The sequence below is a fragment of the Rana temporaria genome (genome assembly GCF_905171775.1).
Source record: "Rana temporaria chromosome 2 unlocalized genomic scaffold, aRanTem1.1 chr2t, whole genome shotgun sequence".
NCBI lineage: Eukaryota > Metazoa > Chordata > Amphibia > Anura > Ranidae > Rana > Rana temporaria.
The window spans coordinates 105574-124312 of NW_024404422.1; the positions used below are offsets into that span (position 1 = coordinate 105574).

Consider the following 18739-nt stretch of genomic DNA (forward strand, 5'->3'; position numbering starts at 1 on the left):
AGGGGTGAATGATGCGTATTGCATGTAGTAGAAGTAAAGGAATGTCCACGGCAGGTGCTCTTTGCTGTGCTCTTTATTACCCAGCCGGGAAAAAACAATAAACTTGTGGTGAGGAAAGTAAAGCTGAAGAAGAAAGGAGAACTGCAGATTCAGGCGTAATGATAGGAAACAGTCCTGCTCCCAAACGTAACACTTCTCTGCACCACTCCCGCCGGAGTGGGTTTAGTGTACCCGGACAGGCCTCTCTCACTGACCCGGACAGGCCTCTCTCACTGACCCGGACAGGCCTCTCTCACTGACCCGGACAGGCCTCTCTCACTGACCCGGACAGGCCTCTCTCACTGACCCGGACAGGCCTCTCTCACTGACCTGGCAGCCGGAGTGTCACTCAGACAATTGTAGGATAAAGTTTCTGCCACAGACCCTCCTTGGTGAACTTAAACATGGGAGAAAGTCTCTGCCACAGACCCCTCTCAATGAGCCTCAGAAGATACCTCTGCCAGAGGTCCCCTCTGGGTTGGATTATTGGAGGTATGCCTCCTTAATTGATTTACGTCTGGATCTCCTTCAGCTTGTCGCCCAGGTACCGACTGACAGGTGATAAATCCCTCAGGGTCCGGTTAACTCAATCCCCGGTGGTTTGTCAAGGCCCTTTTGGATCACCAGCCTCTCAATGGCGCTCCTCAGACTGACTCCCCACCGAACAGCAGTGCAGCTTGGGATCCTCAAAGGTGGGAACCCAGTCACTCACTGGGTCCCCGCCGCTGTTCAGATGCTCCGAGCCAGCATGGTCCCGGAACCAGGAACACCGTGTGGCACGCACGCCCTGGCCAAGTAGGCCATAACGCTGGGGCGCCGTGATGTGGTCACCCTGAAGGTGGGTGCCACAGTGGACAAAGAAGACCCAGAACCAATGGCGTCTGCCTCATAAGTACCCCTCCCCAGCATGCACAGCGAGGACAAACCCTCCTGATTGGCTGCTGGGAAAGAGCACCCAAACCATGACTCCACTGATGCCACCTACAGCACTGGGGCTGGAAGAACACCCTGGTACAGCAGAATGGATTCACAGCCCAGCCAAGCAGAGACAGAGACCCTGTTTGACACTTAACAATCTGGATCAGAGTTCAACTACACTCTGATTCTGCCCTTACATTTAACTAGCACCGGTTCCATAGTACACAGGCGCTGCATATGTTTTTTGGGGATATTTATTATAGCAAAAAGTAAAAAATATTGAATTTTTTTCAAAATTGTCACTCTATTATTGTTTATAGCGCAAAAAATAAGCCACGTCACACAACCGTGCAATTGTCAGTTAAAGAGACGCAGTGCCGAATTGTAAAAAGTGGCCCAGTCTTTGACCACCCAAATGGTCCGGGGCTAAAGTGGTTAAAGACAATTTTGCAAATATGACATGTTCTAGCAAAACCGTATACATCATCACAACTACTTTGTGCATCCAAGTGGATTATATTTTTTCCCAAGACAAATTAGTCTTTCATTTGATGCTAAATGGTAATGGATATCTCCTATCTTTTTTTTTTATTATCAAAGGAAAAACTGGCCCAAAATAGTAAAAAAAATATAAAATATATATATTTTTTAAAGATTTAGCTGCATATTACTTGCTACTACCGTAACCTTCCAACAAAGAACATCCCAAAACAAATTCTCCTGCTTCTAATGAATGCTGCAATTTCACATATGTGGATGTTAGTTGTTGTTTGTACCTGTAGTAGGGCCCAGAAACAATAGAGTGCTTTTACTTTTTTTTTTTTTTAATCTACCTAAAACACACTTGGCTGGATTCAGATAGAATGCTCCATCTTTCTTCCGGTGTAACGTATCTTAGATACGTAACGTAACGATATGTAACGTATCTTAGATACGTTACGCCGCTGTAACTTTGGGCGCAAGTTCCATATTCAGAAAGAACTTGCGCCCTAAGTTACGGCGGCGTAACGTATGTGGGCCGGCGTAAGCCCGCCTAATTCAAATGGGGATGTTGTGGGCGTGTTTTATTTAAATTTAACATGACTCCACGTATTTTTCGTTTTTTGTGAACGGCGCATTCGCCGTTCGTGAAAGAAACCCAGTGCGCATGCTCGAAATTACACCGCAAAGCCTCATTGGTTTCGACGTGAACGTAACTTACGCAAAGCCCTATTCGCGAACGACTTACGCAAACGACGTAAAATTTTCAAAATTAGATGCGGAAACGACGGCCATACTTAACATAGGATACGCCGCACATACCCCTCATATAGCATGGGTAACTTTACGCCGGAAAAAGCCTAACGCAAACGACGTAAAAAAAAAGCGCCGGGCGGTCGTTCGTTTCTGAATCGGCGTAAATACCTAATTTGCATATTCCTCGCGTAACTATACGGAAGCGCCACCTAGCGGCCAGCGTCAATATGCAGCCTAAGATACGACGGTGTAAGAGACTTACACCAGTCGGATAATCTTAGGGATATCTATGCGTAACTGATTCTCTGAATCAGGCGCATAGATACGACAATCCGCACTCAGGAGATACGCCGTCATATCTTGTTTCTGAATCCAGCCCAGAGATACTAATTTAAAAAGAAAACACTATCCCCCTTGATCTTGGGGGATAACTGTACTGAAGGACTGGCTAACCTGGGGGTATTATACTGGGGACAGATTGACCTGGGGGGGATTATACTGGGGCACAGATTGACCTTGGGGGAAAAGATTGTACTGGGGGGCAGACTAACCTAGGGGGATTATACTGGGAGACAGATTGACCCAGGGGAAAGGATTTTACTGGGGGTCAGACTGACCTGGGGGGGTGGGGGATTGTATGGGGGGACAGATTGATCTTGGGGGGAGAACTGTACTGGAGAACTGACTGACCTGGGGGTATTATACTGGGGGACAGATTGACCTTGGGGGGAGAGGGTAGGATTATACTAAGGGAAAGACTGACCTGGGGGGGGAAGTATACTGGGGCACAGACTGACCTAGAGGGCGGGACGGATTATACTGAGGGACAGACTGACCTGGGGGGAATTATACTGGGGTCAGACTGACTTGGCGGGCAAGACGGATTATACTTGGGGACAGATTAACCTGTTGGGGATTATACTTGGGGACAAATTTACATTGAGTGCGAAAGATTGTGCTGGGGGACAGATTAACCTAGAGGAATTATACTGGGGGACAGATTGACCTGTTGGGGGTTATACTTGGAGACAGATTGACCTGTTGGGAATTATACTTGGGGACAGATTGACCTTGGGGGGGAAAGATTGTGCTGGGGGACAGACTAACCTAGACGGATTATACTGGGGGACAGATTGACCCAGGGGAATGGATTATACTGGGGGACAGACTGACCTGGGGGGTGAGGGATTATACTGGGGGACAGATTGGTCTGGGGGGGGAGGATTGTACTAGAGGACTGACTGACCTCGGGGTGTTATACTGGGGGACAGATAGACCTCGGGGGGAGGGGGAAGGATTATACTGAGGGACAGAATGACCTGTAGGGAATTATACTGGGGGACAGACTTACCCCGGAGGGCGGGATTGATTATATTGGGGGACAGACTGACCTGGGGGTGGGGGATTGTACTGGGGTGTTGTGCTTTTTAAAAGGTAATTTTTACCCGCACAGTATTTATTTTGAATTCTTATTTTAATGAAGATATTTTTGAATACAAGTCAATCTATATGACATAGTCTATAATATGAAACTTATTCACGGAGACATATGATCATACAAAATAGCTACATTTATTGGTTGACAAAAATATGAATATTTACATGAAATTAAAATACCAGTTGCGTTATATGAACGACTTGAAAGTCAATAAAAATACCCCCAAAATGGGCATGCAGTACACTTTACATTTGTGCCATGATACATTCTCAATGTGGTTTCAATAACTTTGTGTAAATGACAATGAAACTCATACTTGCAAGATATTCAATATTTTAGAGAACAACATCAATATTTCAACATTTTAGAGAACATCATCAGTATTTCAATATTTTAGAGAACAACATCAGTACTTCGGTCCTGAGAGAGCGCGCCAAAAACGTCCTCTCCCTTAAATTACCTCCCCCAGCAGGCGGTGCGGAAGGCAAAGCATCTTGGGGTTGCAAAGCTGCTCTCTGGGTAATGTAGTTTATTACAGGCCAGGGCAAATGGAGTCTCTTCTCCTTCTGAACTCAATCCCCCAACATTCACTGCGGTACCAGAATGAAATGTAAACAACAGGTGACTCTAACCCAACTTGGCCGCAGGAGGGAGCCAAGATCCTTCATGATCAACAATGGTAGTCTTTTGTATCACATCAGAGGGGCGATACTATAAAAAAAAATTTGCTTGTGTAAATGTTCAGGTTTGGCTTGAAAAAAGGTGGCAACCATATCCTATAGCCATAAAGTGCAACAGAGAAAACTCTTTTAGGTGGCCATGGACAATAACACTGATAAAATGCGCAACATACATTGATTCAGACAACTTTCACCTAAGACTTGCACATATTTCTAACTAGATTCTCTAAACTAGACATGTGTAATTAATTTATAGGTAGATTCAGGTACATTGGATTAACTTTAGGGCTGCGTAGCCTAGCCTGTTTAGGCTACACCGCTGTAAATTAGTTAGGCTAGAAGTGATTTTCAATCTACTTAGCTGCTAATCTACGGCGGTGTAGCCTCAAACGAGCGGGCGTAAGGGCGCCTAATTCAAATTGCTTGGAGGGGGGCGTGTTGTATGGAAATGAGGCTTGACCTCAAGTTTTTTGCTACTGTGCATGCGCCGGGCGCCTACATTTCCCAGTGCGCATTGCGGCTAAGTACGCCGTACGGGCCTATTGATTTCGACGTGGACGTAAACGACGTAACTCCCGATTCGCGGACGACTTACGCAAATGACGTAAAAAATTCGAACCTCGCGGCGGGAACGGCGGCCATACTCATAGGTGGAATAACTTTAGGCCGCCTAAGGCCTTACGGAAACGATGTAATTCGACTGCGGCGGCCGGGCGTACGTTCGGGAATTGGCGTACAAGCTCATTTACATAATCTACGCCGGCCGCAATGGAAGCGCCACCTAGCGGCCAAATAAAAAAATTGAAAATTCGAAATTTCGAAAATTGAAAAATTTGAAAACCTGATTTTTTGAAATTCGGAATTTAAGAAATGCGAAAATTAAAAAATTAGAAATTTCGAAATTGTCTAAAATCTAAAGTTCGAAAATCTAAAATTCGAAAATGAGAAATTTCCGAATTTTTTCCGAATTTCCAAAAATGTGTTTTTTTTCATTTTCGTTCCATTCGTTTTTTTTCAGAAATTTCGTTTTTTCCGTTTTATTCATTCTTTGCTTTTTTCGGAAATTCGAAAATTCCGAATTTTCGAATTTCCTAATTCCGAATTTCGTGGATTTACGAATTTCCGAAAAAAGCAAAAAAACGAATAAAAAAAAAATATTTTTCAATTTGCCCGAATTTTCGATAAAATTTAAAAAAATGAATGAAACAAAAACAATTTTTTTGGCAGTGCACATGTAAACCTTTCGAAATAAGCCTCTTTGTTTTCGTATGCAATTCATTTCTAGGCAGTGGACCAATTTGTGTACCGTATAATGTATTTCCAGATGTATCCAGACAGTTCCTGATGGTGGGACTGGGTTTATTTTGTATAATCCCAGAGCTTTGCAATGTCCTGTAGTGATGGAATGCTGACAATTCTGTGCTCCTCAACACTGGACCAACCAAATTTGACTCTTTTTATGGGGAGGAAGGGTAAGATTAGGTGCTCCTGGGTAAATCAACTCCAATAACTCCAATAAGTCTGTATGTTTAAATGCAGAAGAGATTGGCTAGAGGTAGATGGTACAAATAACCAGACTTAAAACCAGATTTAAATGTGAAGGTCTCATGGCTCAATAATAAGTCAATCTTACTAAAGGAAAAGTCTTTGTAGTTTTGATTTTTGGTTTAAATCCAAAAAGCTTTGTGTAGTGGGTAGTTTCCAGTAGAGTATATCCAAACTTTGCAGAGAACAAAACTCATTTTGCTGAAGGAAGGGCAATACTTGAGCTGGCTGCCATGACACATCAGAGCTCGTTGCACACAGAGAGGAGAAGATCTCATCAGGATGATGGAGAAGATCTTTTTATGTGGATCGCAACATGCAGTGCTCACTCTGGAAGTTTTATTTCAGTGACAATCACCGGCTTTCCATCTGAAAGACAAAAAACAATGTGGTAAATGTCTCCATGTCATCCAAATGCATTAACTGTTCCAGGCCTGGTCTCAAGTTAATCAAGGAGTGCATGTTGGTTTTGGCGTATCAAAAGAACTTGCTAAAGCACATACGGGGTACAAAACTCTACTGATTCAAAAGGTTAACTCAGCAAGTCAAGCAAGAGGAGCAGTAGAGTTGTTACGGGTAAGGATGAGCCTAACACCCTCCAGTTCGCACCAGAACTTGGGAACAGGCAAAACATTTTTTGAACACGGTTAAAGTCTATGGGACACGAACATGAAAAATCAAAAGTGTTCATTTTAAAGGCTTATATGCAAGTTATTGCCATAAAAAGTGTTTGGGGACCCGGGTCCTACCCCAGGGGACATGTATTTTTTTCGGGAGCAGTGATTTCAATGATGCTTAAAGTGAAACAATAAAAATTAAATAGTCCTTTAAATTTTGTGCCTGGGGGTGTCTATAGTATGCCTGTAAAGTGGTGCCAGGCCCGTCGCTACAGGACAGGCAAAGCAAACAATTGCTTGGGGCCCCGAGCTGGCCTGGGGCCCCCAACTTCCCCTTCCCAGGCTGTAGCGTGGCTGAGCTCCTCTTCTTTCCTCCTGTCAGTCCGGCAGAGTACCGCGTGGTACAGGAAATTCAGTGTCCTGTTACCGGCCAGACTGACAGGGAGTGCTCACTTCCTTTCAGCCTGGCCGGGAACAGGAAACTGAATCTCCTGTACCGCTCGGGACCTGGCCGGTGTTCTGCCAAAAAAAGTTCCGCCCGGTGGATAAGGACCCCCCTTGTACTGTGCATGCGTGGCACCGAGTCTCCGAAAATACGGCAGGACACCTGACTGACAAGAGGAAGAGGAGCTCGGCCATGCTACAGCCTACAGGTAAGAAGGTGTGTATGACACAATCAAAAGTTGTAACAAGTGATGCTATATGGTGATAGTAAGAGTCTCTCAGTGACTGTGAATAGAAAGAGAGAACACTGGCACAGCTGGGTGGATGGAAAGTGATCACAAAATGGTAAAATATGAATGAAAGCAATGTGGGAAGCATAAAGATGCTTTATGCTTCCCACATTGCTTTTATTCATATTTTACCATTTTGTGATCACTTTTATTGGCTATATTTTACACCGATTTGTAAGATATTTTTTGAAATAAACCTCATTGGTTGATCTAGACCATATGGAGCCCTCTGTTATATTTCATGCTATGCTGGGGCACTAGTGATTCATCTTGCCCCACCATCACCCCTTCCATCCACCCGACTCTTGGTTTTCTGCTTGCTGTGGTTCTGTGCTTTGCGTGCGGGGGGGGGGGGGGGGGGGCCTCCATGTTAATTTTGCTTGGGGCCCCCTAATTCCTTCAAACGGCCCTGAGTGGCGCATGTTTCCGTGTTTAGAACAATACCACAGCAAAATGAAATTTCTAAAGGGAAAAAAGTCATTTAAAACTGATCTCGGCTGTGATGAATAGTCGGGTCTCGGCAATACAGATACAAGTCATTGAAAAAAACAGCATGGGTCCTCCCCCAGTCCATACCAAGCCCTTTGGGTCTGGTTTGAATATTAAGGGGAACCCCTGAATCAAAAAATAAAATAAATTGTGTGGGGGTCCCCCCAAAATCCATACCAGGCCCTTCAGGTCTGGTATGGATATTAACCACTTAAGGACAGAAGGTGTTTTTCAGATTCAGTGTTTACAAGACTAAAACATTTTTTTTTGCTAGAAAATTACTTAAAACCCCCAAACATTATATATATTTTTTTCTAACACCCTAGAGAATAAAATGACGGTCATCGCAATACATTTTGTAACACCGTATTTGCGCAGCGGTCTTACAAGCGTACTTTTTTTGGAAAAAAATCACTTTTTTGAATTAAAAAATAAGACAACAATAAATTTGGCCCAATTTTTTTATATATTGTGAAAGATAATGTTACGCCGAGTAAAATGATACCCAACATGTCTCGCTTTAAAATTGCGCCCGCTCGTGGCATGGCAAACTTTTACCCTTAAAAATCTCGATAGGCGACGTTCAAAAAATTCTATAGGTTGCATTTTTTGAGCTACAGAGTAGCTCTAGGGCTATAATTATTGCTCTCGCTCTAACGATCGCGGCGATACCTCACTTGTGTGGTTTGAATACCGTTTTCATATGCGGGCGCTACTCGCGTATGCGTTCGCTTCTGCGCGCGAGCTCGTCGGGACGGGGCGCTTTAAAAAAAAAACATTTTGTTTTCTTATTTATTTTTATTGATTTTATTATTTTTTACACTGAAATAAAAAAAAATATATCACTTTTATTCCTTGTAATAGAAAAAAGCATGACAGGTCCTCTTAAATATGAGATCTGGGGTCAAAAAGACATCACATCTCATATTTAGACTAAAATGCAAAAAAAAAAGGAAAATTTGTCATTTAAAAAAACGTCACTTCCGCCCAGCAGAGCTATGAGGATGGGTGGGGGCCATCTTGCCCTCACTCAAGTCCTCACACACGAGCCGGAAGCATCCGATCTCCTCCGCCGCTACCGACGGCTCCGGTAAGTGGCGGAGGGCGCGGAAGAGCGGCGAGAGGGGGGGGCCCCTCTCCCGCCACCGATAACGGCGATCTCGCGGGGAATCCGCCGCGGAGACCGCCGTTATCGTTTACACGGCCGCCCACTGTAAAGATGGATACCTCAGTTGTGGCAGCAGCAGCTCTTTAAAAACAGGATGTATATATACAGTGGGCGGACGTTAAGTGGTTAAGGGGAACCCTGCGCCAAATAAAAAAAAATATGTTGCCCCCAAAATCCATACCAGATCCTTATCCGGGCACGCAATTTGGCAGGCTGCAGGACAAGAGGGGGGGACGAGAGAGCGTCCCCCCTCCTGATCCATACCAGGCCACATTCCCTCAACATGGGGAGGGTGCTTTGGGGTCCCCAAAGCACATTGTCACCATATTAATGGGGACAAGGGCCTCACCCCCACAGATTTATTACATTTTGTGAATAAGTCTGGGAGGCTAACAAGGATAGGCAGACGTTCCCATGGCACTGTAAGGGGGCCAGCAGCGTATGTGTCCACAGGCAAAGGTGGACATGGTCCATCCTCAGGCAGGGCATCATTTCCTCTGTTTAGTGATGTTGTCCGTGCTATCCAGCCACAGCATGCAGAGGAGGTGGTAGACTGGCTTACTAAACCTTCCTCATCTTCCTCCTTCTCATCCTCCACCAACCAAGCAGTGACTAGTGCAGAGTCCACTGCAGCTTCCCTCTGAGATTTTTTGCAGTTATGTGTGGTGGCTTATCTTGACGATATCCTCATATTTTCCAAGTCCCTGGTGCTTCAGAAACTAAGAGAGAACAATGTCTATGTAAGGGCTTACCTTGTGTGGAGTCCATTTTGCAGGTTTGTAAGCTCACCCTTGCAGGTACACACAGCCCAAGGTAATACAGGTAAGACACTACCTGGGCTGTGAGTCTGTGCACGAGGGCTAGATAGAGATTAGCCCAGGATAGTATAGCCGTGGCCCAGGATTCCAGAGAGAGTCAGGTAAGTACTGATGGAAAGTTCAGGGTTTGCAGACAGGAACCAAAGACAAGTCCGGGGCACAAGCCGTGGGTCAAGGGATGGAGAAGACAGGGAAAGTCCAAAAGTACAAGCCGGGGTCAGAGGGCAGGAGACAGCAGCAATCCAGGGTACGTAAGCCAAAGGGTCAGAAGCCGGGGTCAGTCTTGTAGCTGAAGACAATCACAGGAACACAGGAACCGTTGGCACAGACAGGACAAGCAGAGTACAATGAACTGACACCTGCCTCATAGTGAGGCAGGGCTTTATACCTTGGTTGATTAGGAAACCTGCCTCAGCTGGACCAGGATAAACAGGTGCAGATTGCAGGGAGATTCAAAGACAGGCAATCAGCCCATAGTTCAGAACCAGGCCTTGATGGACAGCGAGCAGAATATGAACTTGAGAAGTGGCTCAGAGGCAAAGATCTGGAGCAGTGAAGGAGAAGTCCTGGGTTCAATCCCACCCAGAGCCACTTGGGGCGTGACCACGCCTCGCTGTCTGTTTGGCACGATAGCGATCGTGACAGTCTATTGTAAATTGGAGAAGTGCGAATTCCATCGTGAATAGTTTAAATTCCAGGGTTACCGTATTTTCCGGCGTATAAGACGACTTTCTGCATCCAAAATCATGCCCCAAAAGTCGGGGGTCGTCTTATACACTGGGTACCTGTCGTCAGACGGCGGCCATCCATTATTCAAAAGCCGCGCCTCTTCCTCTGACTGTTCCGTGAAAGGCGGAACACTAATTTTCCCAGCAGAGCCTCTGTTCAGTGTTCTGCCTATCACGGATGCCTTCTCATCCTCGGCCTCGGACGAGAGGACATCCGTGATAGGCGGAACACTGAACAGAGGCTCTGCTGGGAAAATTAGTGTTCCGCCTATCAGGGAACAGCCTGAGGAGGAGGCGCGGCTTTTGAATAATGGAATCGCCGCCGTCTGACATACTCTGCAAACAGGAGAAGGTAGGGAGATCGTCGAGGCAGGGAATGGAATGGTACAGTGAGGCATGTATAGATGGCACAGTGAGGCATGTATAGATGGCACAGTGAGGCATGTATAGATGGCACAGTGAGGCATGTATAGGTGGCACAGTGAGGCATGTATAGGTGGCACAGTGAGGCATGTATAGGTGGCACAGTGAGGCATGTATAGGTGGCACAGTGAGGCATGTATAGATGGCACAGTGGGGCATGTATAGATGGCACAGTGAGGCATGTATAATGGCACAGTGAGGCATGTATAGATGGCACAGTGAGGCATGTATAGATGGCACAGTGAGGCATGTATAGGTGGCACAGTGAGGCATGTATAGATGGCACAGTGGGGCATGTATAGATGGCACAGTGAGGCATGTATAATGGCACAGTGAGTATATCCCAAAACCAACATTTTAGCTGGAAAATTAGGGGGTCGTCTTATATGCCCAGTCGTCTTATACGCCGGCAAATACGGTATGTCATTTCAACTGCTGGTTTTTCGATGGACCCAGAGAAACTTTCAGCAGTCCTATAGTGGCCCCGACCTGTGGGTTTTCATTCTCTGCAGCATTATCTTGGCTTTGCCAACTATTTTTGGAAGTTTATTCGTAACTTTTATTCTTGAGGTTGAAGCTTCTGAGACTGGAGTTGGCGCCCTTCTGTCTCAATGTCGTACCTCTGTGAGTGCTTGTGGCTACTTTTCCAAGAAATTGGCACCTGCGGAGTGCAATTACGAACAGAGAGCTGTTAGGGATCATTAGCCCTGAAAGAATGGAGACACCTTCTCGAAGGTACCACTGTGCCGGTTCTTATTCTTACTGACCATAAGAATCTCATATTCTTGTCTGAGGCTAAACGTCTCTCTCCCAGAAGGGCACGAAGGGCTCTTTTCTTGTCAAGTTTTAATTACATTGTCTCATTCTTACCCGGTACTAAGAATGTAAGGGCTGAAGCTTTGTCACAACAATTTTCCTCCACTTCCAAGATGGAGTTGGTTCCGGTTCCTATGCTTTCTCTGATCGTATTCTGGCTATGGTTCACACCAGTCTCACTTCTCCTTTGGGTGTCAAAATTCTCAGGTCTATGCTCCTCCTGAGAATCCTTGTGACCGCTGCTTTGTCCCTGAAAGTCTCCGTACTGCCGTGCTCCAGACTTACCATTCTCCCAAGGCTGCTGGCCACCCTGGGAAGAATCAACTCTTTTGGGCCATTTCCTAACAATTTTGGTGGCCTAGTCCACGTGCTGATGTAACCGCCATCATAGTTGCCTGCTCTATGTGTTCTCAGAGTAAGACTCCACGACACCTTCCAGTGGATCTCATACAACCAATACCGAATGGAGAGAGGCCCTGGACCCACCCATCTACGGATTTCATTGTGGAGTTACCCAACTCCACAAACACATTAATCCTTATGGTGGTTGACCGGTTCTCAAAAATGTCTCGTATTCCATTTAAGAAGTTGCCCGCTTCTAAGGAACTGGCTTCCATTTTTGCTCGGGAGATCTTTCGCTTTCATGGGCTACCCAAGGTGATTGTCTTAGTCAGGGGAAGTCAGTTTGTGTCCCGGTTCTGGTGAGCCTTTTGTTTACAGTTGGGAGTTTTGTTTGCTTCTCCTCTGCGTATCACCCGCAGTCTAATGGGGCCACAGAACGAGCCAATAAGTGCTATATTTCTGACCATCATAATAACTGGTCAGACCTCTTACCATGGGCGGAGTTTGCTCACAATAGTGCCTTGAATTCTGCTTCCCGATTGTCCCAGTTTATGGCAAACTTTGGTTTTAAACCTTCGATGTTGCCTGACTCATTTGTATTCCTGAGATTCCAGAGTATTCCTGCATTAGAGGAGCATCTCCGTGGTCTTCGTTCCACTTGGGCACAAGTCCAGGAGGCTTTGCAACATGCTAATGATAGGTACAGACTCCATGCTGACCGCAGATGCATGCTTGCGCCTTCCTACCAGGTTCTGGCTGTCATCTCGCAACCTCCAAATTAGTGTTCCCTCTCTCAAGTTCGCACCTCGGTTTATTGGGCCTTTCCGTATTCTTCGCAGGATTAACCCAGTAGCATACGCGTTAGACTTTTCTTCTAATATACGTATCTCAAATGTATTTCATGTCTCCTTATTAAAACCTTTGGCCTGCAACCGCTTTACCACCTCAGTGCCATCTCCTCACCCTGTACAGGTTGAGAACCATGAAAAGTATGAAGTACAGTCCATTGTTGATTCCCGTAGGTTCCGTGGGCGCATACAGTACCCAATGCATTATAAAGGGTACGGTCCAGGTGAACGATCTTGGGTCTCATCTTAAGACGTACATGCCCCTGTTCTCCTCCGTGATTTTCATAGATGTTTTCCCCTCAAGCCTGGTAGTCCTCTGAGGGGTAGGGGTCATTGAGGAGGGGGTACTGTCAGGGCTGGGCTCAGCCCTTCCTTCTCTGAGCTCGCCGCTCAGCTGTTGGCCAATTGCCAGCTCCTATCTCTCCACAGTGACTCACCAGTTGATGATTTCCTGCTCATCAGTCCTGTCTGCTTAAGCCGTCCAGCCCAGATGATCTCTGCCTTCGGCTTGGTCAACATCACAGAGTCTATCTCCTGTGTTCCTGTTAAAGACTTTGCTTAGCTGACATTCCTTCTATCTCCAGATCCTGCTTGCTGTTTCAACCACGCTGATCCCTGGCTTCCTGACTTTCTGTAACAACAAAACCTGGGGAATGCCCAGGGAAAAACCAAGCCCACTTACCGTCCAGCTTGCAGAACAGCCAATAAACCTGTCTAACAGTATGCGTTAAAAACAGGGGTTTTGTTCGCACGCATCTGCAAACGCATGCGTGAGCCACAGAGCCGCGCCAAGGCACCCTGTAATCTGTGGTCCTAACACTAAACAATGAGTTTCCCCACAATGGAGGCACATGCATTCTAATGTATAGATGAGGGCAGGTGGACTGGAGGGGAGCCATCCCTCCTTAAAGGTGCAGGAGCACACCAAACACCCAGCATGTAGCACAATGGCTGCAAAGGTGTTGGTGCGCTGCTGGACCAATACAAGCACCACAGGTGAAACATAAACATGTCCACCGCCCCATCTATAGCTGGCCATAGCAGTAAGTAGCATTGGAAGGCTAAAGCAGGTAACAACAAAACCTGGGGAATGACTTTCCTGACTTTCTGGCTTGTCTGACTATCCATTCCGGTTAGTGAACTTAGGCTATGTTTTGACTACGCTTGTTCTATTTACTTTTATTATTAAACAAGTGTGATTTATCTGTACTTCTGTCTCGGTCTGATTCATGGTTTCTGACAAAAACTCACCAAATGACGATGCCTTGCACTCTCATGCTCGGCAAAACAGCATCAACCCATACAGGGTTAGATATCCACTGATATCCAGACGTGACACCTGATATCATGGACTCTCCATATACAATGAAACAAAGTGCTCCAATAGTGCAGTATCATTGTAAAAAGTTTATTCTATTAAAACAGCTTCAAACATTGCACTCACATAAGCTCAAATAAATGATTCAAGTACTGGTGTAGTGTGGTCTCAGCGGACACAGCATAGGTGAACTGAATCTCACCAGCAAAAGATCGTGATCCTCTGAGCATCACTTCCCGTATAGCATCAAGCGTGAAAAACTGGTTGCCGTACAGCCACATCCCAATATTCTGTCATAACGACTTACTCATGGGAGTAAGCTTACACATCCTATCAGCAACGTCTTTATCATATGGTGGACGATTATCTAGGGGCTAAAACAGAAAGAGAGAGCTTTCCGTTGACGATCCACTGGGTTACTACGTCATGAGAATAGACTACTGGCCAGAACTTGCCCAGTATGCAATAGAGCTGCTGGGCTTCCCTGCATCCAGCATGCTTTTCAAACATGCATTCAGTTCTGCCAGAGGTTTTGTTACAGACAAGAGAGCGCATCTGTCCACAGACTCTGTGGACCGGCTGACATTTATCAAAATAAATCAGTCCTAGGTTAGCAGCAGCTATCAAGCCCCTGATGCCGATTGACACTGATTAAGTGCTTTCTGGATCTGGAATCTTTGAAAGACTGCCTGGGCTGATTAGCTTTGTGGATGTTGATTTCATGTGGAAGAAATTTTTTGGTGTAAGTTTAATGGGCACGATAGACAAATGAATGAATGAATGAAAACTTATATAGCGCAGCACATGCGAATTTAATCGCCTCTGGTGCCAATCTAAGTGTAGTAGTATGAACAGACTTTAATCGCAAGTTATTGCACTCACTAGAAAGTGGTTGTTAGTAGGCACAACATGAATTAGCAGACTTTGGATGTCACAGGAGTCCAGGGCAGCTCTGTGCAGCGCGATCCTGTCAAGCTCGACGGCGCCGGTGGGTTCCGGTGTCCCAGGCTTGATGTGGAGGGCACAGAGGAGAACCCAAAAGTGCTGCACAGAGCTTCCCTGGACTCCTGTGACATCCAAAGTCTGCTAATTCATGATGTGCCTACTAACAACCACTCTCTAGTGAGTGCAATAATTTGCTATTAAAGTCTGTTGTTTATACTACTACACTTAGATTGGCGCTGTTTTGTTTGTCTTTTCTGTTTCCACTACCAGAGAAACTTCTGCTCTACAGCTAGCTGCCTTCCTAGTGTGGATTTCGAGATTGTCATTATTCCTGAGGTTTTAACCCAGGACACATGGACTCTTTATCTGGTCTATTTTAAATTTTGAATCCTTTGTCATGGGTTGAATGATTTTAATATATCTTTAATGCTTAAACCAGGAATATACAATCCCTCTATCATAATTTTTTTATCTTTTGTACATACAATCCTCATTTTATATGGTCCAAGGATTGACTTACCCTTACCAATATCACCGCCTATACTTGGGAGTGCCTTGGCGTGACAAATATTGTTGTCTTCATGGGCACGATTAACGCCCAAGGACCAATTTTTAAGCACCTGTTTTTGCTTTCATCAAGAGTATTTCTATAGTGTTTTGGTGTGAAGGCACCACCGACACCCAAAGACCAACTTTTCCGCACCTGTTACTTCTATCCAAAGTCTGCGAAAGAGACACCAGAATTTTTACCCAAAAAATTCTAATCTTGTTTCCCATGCACTACATTGTGGCCTCATTATACAGACTGCCTCTGCAAGCCATTTATAAAATAAAGAAAGCTTGCAGGGAAAATTTATTTTTTATATATAATAATAATAATATTTTTTAATATGTACAAGAGAGGAGTGTGGAGGGGATGACAGTAGGCAGTATGTACAGGAGAGGAGTGTGGAAGGTATGGCAGTGGGCAGTAAGTACAGGAGAGGAGTGTAGAGGGTATGACAGTGAGCAGTATGTACAGGAGAGGAGTGTGGAGGGTATGACAGTGGGCAGTATGTACAGGAGAGGAGTGTGGAGGGTATGACAGTGGGCACTATGTACAGCAGAAAAGTGTGTGCCTGTCAGTTTATTTTTTTGCTATCCCTGTCCCATTGCAGAGACTCAATTTCCTGCCCCATAGACAAACAGGAAGTGAGAGGAAATCTTTGCAAATTAAGGGAATTTATTGCACCCTCCGAGAACTCTCAGAACTGGTGTCCCGACTGGAAGATTGCAGGGCGGGACTTAAACTGTGTGTGTCCTTGACAGGCAGGGGTGGGTCATATCTATATTAGAGGTGCATGAGTTTATTCAGGCCTAGAACAGCACACAACATTAATACACCACTGGGGGCAATTACCCCAGCTCCCCACTGCAGCCCCTGGCCACGCTCTGTCGACCAGTTCAGGAACCTGAAGTTGGTGGAGCAGGTGATGTCCAGTCTGATCTACCCAGTGAGCAGAGAGTACCTGGAGAAGAGCTTCAGCCTGGGATGAGGTCCGGAGGAGGCAGGAAAGAGGGAAGAGAGTCGGGCCTCTGGGTTGTTCTTGTCCCCTGGGCAGCCCTTGAATAGACACCTACAATTTTATATGTGAACATAGCCCATGACACACACTATCAGAAGGAATTTGTCTTTCTCTCTGATCTTAAAGAAAGACAATTTTTCAGACAGTGCGAAGCCCCGTGTGTACACATCTCTTGTTACTTGCTGGATTCGCATTGGACAAGTCTAAAGATTTTCGTTTGAGGCTCAATGAGGTGACAGTCTGTTCATCTTTACCTATAACTACAAGAATGTCAGAACATTCTTTACATCTAGGTGTTAATTTCCCCAATCTTCAGGCACAAGAGCTGTCTATTCAGAAGTTTCAATTGTGGCCTTCACCTTCTACTGACTTTCATACCTGTGCTGGTTGTGTCTGGTTCTTCTAGTTGCACCTCTGGTCTTTCTCTCTGTTTCTTTGTTGTAATTCCCCCCTTATATTAGACTTTGTTAGGTGATAATACCTGATAGCACAGCTCGGGCGGTCCTCTTCAGTCTCCCCTCTTTCACCACACAGAAGTACGGTTTATTTCTTTCCACATCCAAGTTCAGCACAGACGTCACCATCTTCCGCCCATTACCGATGTCAGTTATGTTACGTGTTCCATAGTCGGACAGATCTGTACTCTCCTCATCATACCACTTTATCCAGGGATCCCTGAACACACCGATATCAATACACTTCAGACGCTTCTTCCCATCAATGTGAATGATGGTAACTGTTGACTCCTCTGCATTTAATTCTAAAAAAATAAGAGAAACTTAATGTTACAATAGAACAACAAATTTACATTTTGATAAAATGATACATAAAAGGCCTAGATGTTTTTGAAATAATAAATGCTCACTGTTGTTGTCAGGGATACCCTGTGGCAAGGCAGATGCTTGGGTGTGCGTGCGCCAACTCAGCTTGGCACCAGTGACCCTTTAAAAGGACAGCAGCTGCTCTAGTGCAGTGCTGTCTGATCTGCAGCATTTCCTGAGTCTGATTCTGTACCTGCTTGTAATTACTGATCCAGCTCTGTTTGACTACTGCTGCCTTTTCCTATCCTGACCCGGCTTGCCTTGACCCTGCTGTACCTGTACCTGTTTATATTCCGGTGCCGAACCTCTGCCTGTCTGCTGACTACTCTCTGCCTGCTGTATTACCTACCTGTTCCCCTTGCTGACCTGGCTTGTCTCACTCTGCTCCAGCCTGTTCATGATCATGTCTCGGCCAATATCCAGGGGTCGCTGACCCACACCTGTAACCACTGCCTCCAGCTGCTTCTACAGTCCAGTTCTTCCAGTGGATCATCTCTACTCATCTGTTTCAGCTACTGCAGAACTTACAGGCACTCCTAACTCACTGCGCTCTCGTAACCACTGTTGCAACCCCAGTGGTCCCAGAGCCAGGGCTGTAAGAGGTCTCCTTCTACTATTGGGCTCTGGTATGTGGCAGCTGTCCCCTGCAGAAAGTCCTCTCCACTGCCAGTCCTCATTTGGGTTAAATCACAGCCAGCATCTTTAAACCCATTTCCTATGAGCCCAGGGCATCATGAACCTGTGCCCTTGAGGCATGTCACCATGCCAACCTGGACTCACAGTACAATACTGCTGAGTACAGCACTCATTTCATCTTCTTAAAGTGGTTATTAAGCCATGCAATAACTTTTCAACAACCCCCTCTGCTATGTTTAATAATATTCCCAGTGCATTTGTTTAAAAATAAAATGCAGCCGTGTACCTCATTTCAGAGCGCCGATCGGTGCTCACGTGACAGGACGCATCTCTCTTCTCTAGGTATTATAGCTGAATCTTGCGCCCAAGAACTAGATGATTCTAGCTTAGGTGCAAACTGTAACTGACTGATTGTAAACTCACACACAATTTATACCACACAAAATCAGGTAAGAGCTTGGTCACATTTTCCTAAACAATGCAAACTGTGTGGCCAGCTCTTTCAATGAACATGTATCATTTCAAATAGAACAAACCAGGAAAAATCTGTAGGCCAAATACAAGAAAACAGTCCTTCCAAAATGAAACAAAAAAAAAGGAAATATTACAATAATG

General features: G+C 45.4%; 1 protein-coding gene across 1 annotated transcript in view; it reads right to left on the reverse strand.

Moving 5' to 3' along the window:
• Window positions 1-6153: 6153 nt before the first annotated feature.
• Window positions 6154-18739, reverse strand: part of LOC120921681 (myelin-oligodendrocyte glycoprotein-like) — a 39211-nt gene continuing 26625 nt past the window's right edge. Inside the window, exons 4-5 of the mRNA XM_040334210.1 lie at window positions 17149-17427; window positions 6154-6225 (exon numbers count right to left, since the gene is read on the reverse strand). Coding sequence (XP_040190144.1) covers window positions 6182-6225; window positions 17149-17427 — 323 coding nt within the window. The 3' untranslated portion in view covers window positions 6154-6181. The remainder of the gene's footprint in view (window positions 6226-17148; window positions 17428-18739) is intronic.